At 46.8% G+C, this 12,945-nt stretch overlaps 1 protein-coding gene across 3 annotated transcripts in view; it reads right to left on the minus strand.

Moving 5' to 3' along the window:
- The window catches only part of LOC124127167 (muscle-specific protein 300 kDa-like), a 270,673-nt gene that overhangs the window by 154,389 nt on the left and 103,339 nt on the right, over positions 1–12,945 (minus strand). For 2 of the 3 annotated variants that reach the window (XM_048384845.1, XM_048384846.1), the window contains 5 exons: positions 3,502–3,828; positions 3,097–3,249; positions 2,759–2,923; positions 2,368–2,382; positions 435–761 (listed from right to left, as the gene is read on the minus strand). In XM_048384845.1, coding sequence (XP_048240802.1) covers positions 435–761; positions 2,368–2,382; positions 2,759–2,923; positions 3,097–3,249; positions 3,502–3,828 — 987 coding nt within the window. The remainder of the gene's footprint in view (positions 1–434; positions 762–2,367; positions 2,383–2,758; positions 2,924–3,096; positions 3,250–3,501; positions 3,829–12,945) is intronic. The other variant, XM_048384847.1, reaches the window with a different exon arrangement.

A 12,945-nucleotide genomic window follows, 5' to 3' on the forward strand; every position in this document is an offset into this window, starting at 1 on the left:
TGCACAATATCTGAAGAACTGTTTCTAGACATACAATACATAATCTTTGTGAGCAGCGATGTCTGCCTGTAATGCCCTGGGAGGTTGGTTGGTTGGTTGGTTGATTAATGCCACACTCAGCAATATTACAGCTATATGATGGCGGTCTGTAAATAATTGAGTCTGGACCAGACAATCCAGTGATTGACATCATGAACATCGATCCACACAAATTGGATACGATGACATGCATCAAGCAAATCAGTGAGCCTGACCACCCGATCCCGTTAGTCGCCTCTTACGACAAGCATAGTCGCCTTTTATGGCAAGCATGGGTTGCTGAAGACCTATTCTACCCGGATTTTCATGGGTTGCCTTGGGAGCAGACAGACAATATCTGAAGAACTGTTAGACATACAGTACATAATCACTGATAAACTAAGAGGTTGTATCACCTTGAATTTCTCCATGTGTGATCTCTTTTCAGGGAGGTCCGTCTTGTACTCTGAGTCAGACCGAAGCTTGTTCTCCACGTCAGTGAGCCAGATGTTGAGCTGGTCATACAGCCGGTCGAAGTCTCCCCACTGGGACAAGGCAGTCTCCAGACTGCGCTTGGCTTGGGACATTTCCGTCAGCAGGTTCTCGTACTCGGTCTTGGCTGCCTCAGTGTCCTGCCGCAGCGTCTGACAGCCCCTGTTGCTGGTGGATGGCAACGTCTTCTCACAGGTGTCCAGCAGGCTCCGCAGCAGGCTGTGTCCGCGGTCCATGGCGCCTTGTATCTCCTACAGGAACACACACGCTGGATCAGTATCTCTTTGACATCTTTGAAACACCTCTCAATAGGAATACTGAGGTATTATAGCATATTTAAAAACTGATGCATACTGAGGTGTAAAATTGAAGCCTAAAAATAAATGAGATCTGAGACAAGGTCAAATACCATTCATATGACAACATCTGAAAATCCATCAGTCAGTTATTTCATGGCGTGTCAGCTAAATGTGGGTGGGGAACCGGGATTCAAACCCACCAATAGGTTTCTGGTGTGCCCGAGGGATGCAACTCTGCACAGCGAATTGCTGCACCTTAGTCAACAGGGCCACCATTGCCCCCGGATGAGGATGAAAAGATAAATGGATGGGAAACCCTGTGAAGGCGTCTCCAGGTACAATGATGATAAACATGTCATGATGATTTAATATGATGATAAATGATTATTCCTTGAGAAGCTTATGTTAAAACAGATGCAAAGGCCGCTGTATTATACTCAACTCATGTCCACAGGTACACAGGATACACAGGTACACAGGATACACAGGTACACAGGATACACAGATACACAGGATACACAACTGACAACATGCCGAGACATGGGAGCACTGTCTGCACACTTCATATATGGAGTCCATTTAACAGACCACGGACAGACAGTGACAACTGTCAAGTCTACCACAGATATCCAACCATCTATCCAATCTACACGAACATGCAAACTGTCATACACGGGACACCACTGTCACATTCATGTGCAAAAGGAAAACTGTGAGGTAAACAAGGTTGAAAAGAAATTCTACCATGACATTGAAGAATGCTTGATTCTGATTGGTTAAAAAGAGGTTTCCTTTTTGCTACGGAAACCCCTTTAAAATACAGTAAGCCTTTTCACACAAAAACTATGGGCATGATTACATCGACAGCCTACATATTGATTCAAAAAACAAATGGCTGCCGATCAATCACCAGGAACTGTAAAACGTATCAATATTTCCTCTATTTCAGGCTGGCTCTCCAATACAAGCCTGGTCTCGAATACATGCCAAGTCAATGCCTCTCACGAAACTAATAGATGGCCAAGCGTCTATTAGAGGAAATACTGTAGTTTGATATCGGATGTTTTTGGCCAAGATATGTTGTTCTAGACCATAATCCTGACTGCTTCGGGGATGAGATTACAAAACTCTACAAAGGCATGTCTTTTGCATACAAATGAAATGTTTATGAATATGTCAGGGACATGTGCAAAGCGAACAGACTCGGAAAAGGCAATTTCGCCTGGTTCCAAATTAAAGTAAAGAGGTATCTACTCTACAGTCAGACTACATCAAATTTTAAAACACAGGTTTATCTCCTAAATATTGACTGTAACTTTTGATGGCATGGTTTGAGTCACTGACAAGATGCTGTGAATTCATTCAACATCACCAGCTGCTTTCATCCACAAGCATTCTCTCAGCGACCTGGTTTCAGTTGACAAAAACTTAAAACACAACATGCTTTCACTTGACATGGATACTTTCACTTGACAACATGTCTAAATAAGGACATGCTACAACACCGCCACATGATAAGAATGCTACAAGAGGCTGTAAGTGGGACGAGCATGCTCACCAGGTAAAAGTTGCCCTGCAATACAACAGTAACCATCATCATTAGAGAACATGGGCTGGAATACAGGATGAATGATTGTCACAGACATGGGAGATATGGGACATCAGTGTGGCTGGACTGTCACAGGGGTAAACATGCAGGTATGAACAATGCAATGTCGATGCTGGAAATGCAGGTATGAACAATGCGATGTTGATGCCACATTGTGGCTCCATGACAATTGCAGTATGTCTCACACTGGCGTCGACACACAGGTAAACATGCAGGTATGAACAACGCAATGTCGATGCTGGGAATGCAGGTATGAACAAAGCGATGTTGATGCCACATTGTGGCTCCATGACAATTGCAGTATGTCTCACACTGGCGTCGACAACACTGGCGGACTCACCTCGGCATGCTCCAGTCTGGCCGTGACCTTGTCCCGCGACCCCTGGTCATCCTCTAGGGTCTGAATCCGTTGTCGTGTTTCTCTGAGCCACGCCTGGAACTGCTGCAGACTCTCCTTGTAGTTCATGTGGTTGGTGAAGTAGAATTCCAGGTTACAGACGATGTCCTGTGAACAACCAGTCAGGCATGAAACACTGTCGTCATAGTCTACATTTTAATACTTTACATTTTCACTGACAAATAACAATCATCCTCAGCTATGTGATGTCTTGTGTCAATGTTAAGCAATAACTGTAGCTCTGTACTACACTGTCCTTCATCTAAGTGCTATGTACACACCTTGCAGTGGGCGATGACAGCCTGGTAGCGGGTGGTGATTTGCGTAATGGCGTGTGACGTTTTGGCATCAGCGTTGGTCTGAAGCAAGGCCTGGGCTCTCTCGCTGACACGGTCCAGAGCCGACTGGTGGGAGATAATCTCCTCCAGGTGGCGCTGCAACATGGAACAGCAATGGTTATCAATAATACATCTGGTGCTAAAAGATTTAAGTAACATTGGGATAAGTAAGGATAAAATACAAGGATGACCAACTTCTTTATTACGATTTGGAGTGACGTTTTGGTTTATGTTCTAACACTGTCATCAAGCAAGTGACCATTGCCACGTCTCCATAAAGACAACAAATAACTTTGAGAGGCATTTAGAAGTTGGAGTACCAAGTAAGGATAAGTGAAGCTGTCTCACCTGGTACAGCTCCCACTGGAGCTTCTTTTCCTCCACGTTGGTCTTCAGGTCCAGCTCCGACCGCACCTGGTTCTCCGTGTCCTTCAGCCACTGACTGAACGTCTGGTAGCTCTCCTCGAACTCCTCCCAGCGCGTGAGACACACCTCCAGGTCGGATTGCGCCTGCACCAGCTGACCACGGAACTCCTCAAAGTCTTTGTGCATGGCTTGCAGTTCCTGGCGCATCTTGGTCTGACCCTGAGGGGATGTACTGGGCAGAGTGGCCTCCCCTGCCTTGGTTGCGTGCGACAGTCTCTGGGTGCCCTCAGCCAAGTTGTGCAGCAGGGACTGGAAACAGAAAACTCATTCATAGACGCACCAGGGTTAAGACATTGGTTTTGATTTCATAGAATGGAACCTTGTCATGGATATCGATTGAATATAACATAACAGCAGGAATTTCCACATATTCTTGCCTTCAACACAGTGGACAGGGAGTAGGGACCTATCTCTAGTGACAGAGCTATAAGCTTAGCACTGATGGGGTCTAGATCTGGCACATATGAATCCAGTCCATTGTAACAAATCTCATCCTGTGTACAGCTGCATGGACCAGAATCTTGGGACATGATAATGTCAGTTCCAGGAATGTCCTGGGAGCCCCGATGTGAAGATGTCCCGTCTGACAGGTCACACGTTCTCAAACTGTGACCTCCTCTGTGTCTGTTGGGGGCGGGTGTCTCCTTCTCCCCACCCTCCCCGGCCACAACAACAGCGTCGATACCCAAGGTCATGTTGTGGGTGCAGTGATGCACCTCCTTCATAACAAATCACAGGTACTGGTAGTATATCTGCTCCTCCTCCTTTTCACAATGAATCAAAAGGTTCACGAGTCCTCCACAGAGCTGCCCCCCACCATCTCAGAATGCATGACGGCCTGGAGTGTGGTCAGGCTACATGCTGACACTATTCACCAGCTCACGAGTATCGAGACACAAGACCTGATTTCCACATGGATAATCTCAGCCCAGAACGTATAACCCTCTGACACCCTGCTGGGTTAATCCTCACTGTGACATACCAATCAGAATGTAATCTAATAATCAGCCTATAACCTACATGCATGGCTGCCAGCCAATACAGGCCTTGGCCCAGGCTCAACAAACACCATGAACAGTTGACTGCCATGTCCTTGGAGTACACCCACATGATCCTCAGGCCAGCTGTAAGACACTTAACCCTCAGACCCTCAGTCATGGGTGTGAAAAGCAGATTGGGTGAGTCAGGTCAGAGGTAGCTTGAACAACATGGCCATGACAGCGATCATGATCATCTAATCATGTGGTGAATCATGTGCTACATTGTTGAAGTCTGTACAGAGGACGGTACAGAGGACGGTACAGAGAACTGTACAGTGGACTATACAGAGGACTGTACAGAGGACGGTACAGAGAACTGTACAGTGGACTATACAGAGGACTGTACAGAGGACTGTACAGAGGACTATACAGAGAACTGTACAGTGGACTATACAGAGAACTGTACAGAGGACTGTACAGAGGACTGTACAGAGGACTATACAGAGAACTGTACAGTGGACTGTACAGAGAACTGTACAGTGGACTATACAGAGGACTGTACAGAGGCCTATACAGAGGACTGTACAGAGAACTGTACAGAGAACTGTACAGAGGCCTATACAGAGAACTGTACAGAGGACTATACAGAGGACAGTACAGAAGACTGTACAGAGGACTATACAGAGGAGTGTACAGTGGACTTTACAGAGAACTGTACAGTGGACTATACAGGGGACTGTACAGAGGACAGTACAGAGGACAGTAAAGAAGACTGTACAGAGGACTATACAGGGGACTGCACAGAGGACTATACAGAGGACTGTACAGAGGCCTATACAGAGGACTGTACAGAGGACAGTACAGAGGACTGTACAGAGGCCTATACAGAGAACTGTACAGAGGACTGTACAGAGGCCTATACAGAGGACTGTACAGAGGACTGTACAGAGGACTATAAAGGGGACTGTACAGAGGACTATACAGAGGACTATACAGAGGACTGTACAGAGGACAGTACAGAGGACTGTACAGAGGACTGTACAGTGGACTATACAGAGGACTGTACAGTGGACTATACAGAGGACTGTACAGAGGACTGTACAGAGAACTATACAGAGGCCTATACAGAGGACTATACAGAGGAGTGTACAGTGGACTATACAGAGAACTGTACAGTGGCCTATACAGAGGACTGTACAGAGGACTATACAGAGAACTGTACAGAGGACTATACAGAGGACAGTACAGAGGACTGTACAGTGGACTATACAGAGGACTGTACAGATGCCTATACAGAGGACTGTAAAGAGGCCTATACAGAGGACTGTCCAGAGGAGTGTACAGTGGACTATACAGAGAACTGTACAGTGGACTATACAGAGGACTGTACAGAGGACTATACAGAGAACCGTACAGTGGACTATACAGAGAACTGTACAGGGGCCTATACAGAGGACGTTACAGAGGACTATACAGAGAACTGTACAGTGGACTATACAGAGAACTGTACAGTGGACAATACAGTAGACTATACAGAGGACAGTACAGAGGACTGTACAGAGGACTGTACAGAGAACTGTACAGTGGACTATACAGAGGACTGTACAGTAGACTGTACAGTAGACTATACAGAGGACAGTACAGAGGACTGTACAGAGGCCTATACAGAGAACTGTACAGTGGACTGTACAGAGGACTGTACAGTAGACTATACAGAGGACTGTACAGAGGACTATACAGAGAACTGTACAGTGGACTATACAGAGAACTGTACAGAGGCCTATACAGAGGACTGTACAGCGGACTGTACAGAGGACTACAGAGAACTGTACAGTTGACTATACAGAGAACTGTACAGTGGACAATACAGTAGACTATACAGAGGACAGTACAGAGAACTGTACAGTAGACTGTACAGGAGACTATACAGAGGACAGTACAGAGGACTGTACAGAGGCCTATACAGAGGACTGTACAGAGGACTGTACAGAGGACTATACAGAACCGTACAGTGGACTATACAGAGAACTGTACAGAGGCCTATACAGAGGACGTTACAGAGGACTATACAGAGAACTGTACAGTTGACTATACAGAGAACTGTACAGTGGACAATACAGTAGACTATACAGAGGACAGTACAGAGGACTGTACAGAGAACTGTACAGTGGACTATACAGAGGACTGTACAGTAGACTACAGTAGACTGTACAGTAGACTATACAGAGGACTGTACAGAGGACAGTACAGAGGACTGTACAGAGGCCTATACAGAGGATGGTACAGTGGACTATACAGAGAACTGTACAAAGGACTGTACAGAGGACTGTACAGAGGCCTATACAGAGGACTGTACAGAGGCCTATACAAGGGACTGTACAGAGGAGTGTACAGTGGACTATACAGAGAACTGTACAGTGGCCTATACAGAGGACTGTACAGAGGACTATACAGAGAACTGTACAGAGGACTATACAGAGGACAGTACAGAGGACTGTACAGTGGACTATACAGAGGCCTATACAGAGGACTGTCCAGAGGAGTGTACAGTGGACTATACAGAGAACTGTACAGTGGACTATACAGAGGACTGTACAGAGGACTGTACAGAGGACTATACAGAGAACTGTACAGTGGACTATACAGAGAACTGTACAGAGGCCTATACAGAGGATTATACAGAGAACTGTACAGTGGACTATACAGAGAACTGTACAGAGGACTATACAGAGGACTGTACAGAGAACTGTACAGTGGACATTTATGTACTGCCAAACACAATCATCCTGGTTAGACATTGTAACCAGCTGGTGATAGTCTCATTGATGATATGTGGTTGTTTTTGTTGCACAGTCAGCAAGTTTCCAGCTTCATCACGGAGGCATGAGACTAACTGTTTTTTGTTTGTTTGTTGTTTCATCCTCACTCAGCAATATTCCACCTATATTACAGCGGTCTGTAAATAATCAAATCTGGAACAGACAATCCAGGGATTGATAACATGAGCATTGATCAATGGAATTGGGACACGATGCAATGCATCAACCAAGTCAGTGAGCCTGACCACCCAATCCCGGTAGTCACCTCTTACGGCTAGCATGGGAAGCTGAAGACCTATTCTACCCCTTATTGTCACGGGTGGAGACTGAGTCTGGACCAGACAAACCACTGAGTAGGGTCATGGGGGCGTAGTGACACAGTCAGCCTGGCCTGACAAACCACTGACTAGGGTCATGGGGGCGTAGTCACACAGTCAGTCTGGACCAGACAAACCACTGACTAGGGTCATGGGGGCGTAGTGACACAGTCAGCCTGGCCTGACAAACCACTGACTAGGGTCATGGGGGCGTAGTCACACAGTCAGTCTGGACCAGACAAACCACTGACTAGGGTCATGGGGGCGTAGTGACACAGTCAGCCTGGCCTGACAAACCAATCCAATGCCTCTTAGAACAAGCATAGGTTACTGGGGACCTTATCCAACTCAGAATTCAACAGGGAAATAACATGTACCTCTGCACGAACAAACTACACGCTGGCAACTGTACATCACTGACCTGCACGAACAAACTACACGCTGGCAACTGTACATCACTGACCTTGCACGAACAAACTACATGCTGGCAACTGTACATCACTGACCTGCACGAACAAACTACATGCTGGCAACTGTACATCACTGACCTTGCACGAACAAACTACACACTGGCAACTGTACATCACTGACCTGCACGAACAAACTACACACTGGCAACTGTACATCACTGACCTGCACGAACAAACTACACACTGGCAACTGTACATCACTGACCTGCACGAACAAACTACGCACTGGCAACTGTACATCACTGACCTGCACGAACAAACTACACGCTGGCAACTGTACATCACTGACCTGCACGAACAAACTACACGCTGGCAACTGTACATCACTGACCTGCACAAACAAACTACACGCTGGCAACTGTACATCACTGACCTGCACGAACAAACTACATGATGGCAACTGTACATCACTGACCTGCACGAACAAACTACATGCTGGCAACTGTACATCACTGACCTGCACAAACAAACTACACACTGGCAACTGTACATCACTGACCTGCACGAACAAACTACATGCTGGCAACTGTACATCACTGACCTGCACGAACAAACTACACGCTGGCAACTGTACATCACTGACCTGCACAAACAAACTACATGCTGGCAACTGTACATCACTGACCTTGCACGAACAAACTACACACTGGCAACTGTACATCAATGACCTGCACAAACAAACTACACACTGGCAACTGTACATCACTGACCTGCACGAACAAACTACACGCTGGCAACTGTACATCACTGACCTGCACGAACAAACTACACACTGGCAACTGTACATCACTGACGTGCACGAACAAACTACACACTGGCAACTGTACATCACTGACCTGCACGAACAAACTACACACTGGCAACTGTACATCACTGACCTGCACGAACAAACTACACGCTGGCAACTGTACATCACTGACCTGCACGAACAAACTACACACTGGCAACTGTACATCACTGACGTGCACGAACAAACTACACACTGGCAACTGTACATCACTGACCTGCACGAACAAACTACACACTGGCAACTGTACATCACTGACCTGCACGAACAAACTACACACTGGCAACTGTACATCACTGACCTGCACGAACAAACTACACGCTGGCAACTGTACATCACTGACCTGCACGAACAAACTACACGCTGGCAACTGTACATCACTGACCTGCACGAACAAACTACACACTGGCAACTGTACATCACTGACCTGCACGAACAAACTACACACTGGCAACTGTACATCACTGACCTGCACAAACAAACTACACGCTGGCAACTGTACATCACTGACCTGCACGAACAAACTACACGCTGGCAACTGTACATCACTGACCTGCACGAACAAACTACACGCTGGCAACTGTACATCACTGACCTGCACGAACAAACTACATGATGGCAACTGTACATCACTGACCTGCACGAACAAACTACACGCTGGCAACTGTACATCACTGACCTGCACAAACAAACTACACGCTGGCAACTGTACATCACTGACCTGCACGAACAAACTACATGATGGCAACTGTACATCACTGACCTGCACGAACAAACTACACGCTGGCAACTGTACATCACTGACGTGCACGAACAAACTACACACTGGCAACTGTACATCACTGACGTGCACGAACAAACTACACACTGGCAACTGTACATCACTGACCTGCACGAACAAACTACACACTGGCAACTGTACATCACTGACCTGCACGAACAAACTACACGCTGGCAACTGTACATCACTGACCTGCACGAACAAACTACACGCTGGCAACTGTACATCACTGACCTGCACGAACAAACTACACACTGGCAACTGTACATCACTGACCTGCACGAACAAACTACACACTGGCAACTGTACATCACTGACCTGCACGAACAAACTACACACTGGCAACTGTACATCACTGACCTGCACGAACAAACTACATGCTGGCAACTGTACATCACTGACCTGCACGAACAAACTACAAGCTGGCAACTGTACATATCTGACCTGCACGAACAAACTACACTCTGGCAACTGTACATCACTGACCTGCACAAACAAACTACACGCTGGCAACTGTACATCACTGACCTGCACGAACAAACTACACACTGGCAACTGTACATCACTGACCTGCACGAACAAACTACACACTGGCAACTGTACATCACTGACCTGCACGAACAAACTACACGCTGGCAACTGTACATCACTGACCTGCACGAACAAACTACACGCTGGCAACTGTACATCACTGACCTGCACGAACAAACTACACACTGGCAACTGTACATCACTGACCTGCACGAACAAACTACACACTGGCAACTGTACATCACTGACCTGCACGAACAAACTACACACTGGCAACTGTACATCACTGACCTGCACAAACAAACTACACGCTGGCAACTGTACATCACTGACCTGCACGAACAAACTACACGCTGGCAACTGTACATCACTGACCTGCACAAACAAACTACACGCTGGCAACTGTACATCACTGACCTGCACGAACAAACTACATGATGGCAACTGTACATCACTGACCTGCACGAACAAACTACACGCTGGCAACTGTACATCACTGACCTGCACAAACAAACTACATGCTGGCAACTGTACATCACTGACCTTGCACGAACAAACTACACACTGGCAACTGTACATCACTGACCTGCACGAACAAACTACATGCTGGCAACTGTACATCACTGACCTGCACGAACAAACTACACGCTGGCAACTGTACATCACTGACCTGCACAAACAAACTACATGCTGGCAACTGTACATCACTGACCTTGCACGAACAAACTACACACTGGCAACTGTACATCACTGACCTGCACAAACAAACTACACGCTGGCAACTGTATATCACTGACCTGCACAAACAAACTACACGCTGGCAACTGTACATCACTGACCTGCACAAACAAACTACACGCTGGCAACTGTACATCACTGACCTGCACGAACAAACTACATGATGGCAACTGTACATCACTGACCTGCACGAACAAACTACACGCTGGCAACTGTACATCACTGACCTGCACGAACAAACTACACACTGGCAACTGTACATCACTGACCTGCACGAACAAACTACACACTGGCAACTGTACATCACTGACCTGCACAAACAAACTACACGCTGGCAACTGTATATCACTGACCTGCACAAACAAACTACACGCTGGCAACTGTACATCACTGACCTGCACAAACAAACTACACGCTGGCAACTGTACATCACTGACCTGCACGAACAAACTACATGATGGCAACTGTACATCACTGACCTGCACGAACAAACTACACGCTGGCAACTGTACATCACTGACCTGCACAAACAAACTACACGCTGGCAACTGTACATCACTGACCTGCACGAACAAACTACACACTGGCAACTGTACATCACTGACCTGCACGAACAAACTACACACTGGCAACTGTACATCACTGACCTGCACGAACAAACTACATGCTGGCAACTGTACATCACTGACCTGCACGAACAAACTACACGCTGGCAACTGTACATCACTGACCTGCACGAACAAACTACACACTGGCAACTGTACATCACTGACCTGCACGAACAAACTACACGCTGGCAACTGTACATCACTGACCTGCACGAACAAACTACACACTGGCAACTGTACATCACTGACCTGCACGAACAAACTACATGCTGGCAACTGTACATATCTGACCTGCACGAACAAACTACACACTGGCAACTGTACATCACTGACCTGCACGAACAAACTACACGCTGGCAACTGTACATCACTGACCTGCACGAACAAACTACACACTGGCAACTGTACATCACTGACGTGCACGAACAAACTACACACTGGCAACTGTACATCACTGACCTGCACGAACAAACTACACACTGGCAACTGTACATCACTGACCTGCACGAACAAACTACACGCTGGCAACTGTACATCACTGACCTGCACGAACAAACTACACGCTGGCAACTGTACATCACTGACCTGCACGAACAAACTACACACTGGCAACTGTACATCACTGACCTGCACGAACAAACTACACACTGGCAACTGTACATCACTGACCTGCACGAACAAACTACAAGCTGGCAACTGTACATATCTGACCTGCACGAACAAACTACACACTGGCAACTGTACATCACTGACCTGCACAAACAAACTACATGCTGGCAACTGTATATCACTGACCTGCACGAACAAACTACACACTGGCAACTGTACATCACTGACCTGCACGAACAAACTACACACTGGCAACTGTACATCACTGACCTGCACGAACAAACTACACACTGGCAACTGTACATCACTGACCTGCACGAACAAACTACACACTGGCAACTGTACATCACTGACCTGCACGAACAAACTACACACTGGCAACTGTACATCACTGACCTGCACGAACAAACTACATGATGGCAACTGTACATCACTGACCTGCACAAACAAACTACACACTGGCAACTGTACATCACTGACCTGCACGAACAAACTACATGCTGGCAACTGTACATCACTGACCTGCACGAACAAACTACACACTGGCAACTGTACATCACTGACCTGCACGAACAAACTACACACTGGCAACTGTACATCACTGACCTGCACGAACAAACTACACGCTGGCAACTGTACATCACTGACCTGCACGAACAAACTACAAGCTGGCAACTGTACATATCTGACCTGCACGAACAAACTACACACTGGCAACTGTACATC

Source organism: Haliotis rufescens, unplaced genomic scaffold (genome assembly GCF_023055435.1).
Source record: "Haliotis rufescens isolate VD_foot unplaced genomic scaffold, xgHalRufe1.0.p SCAF_51, whole genome shotgun sequence".
Classification (NCBI taxonomy): Eukaryota; Metazoa; Mollusca; class Gastropoda; order Lepetellida; family Haliotidae; genus Haliotis; species Haliotis rufescens.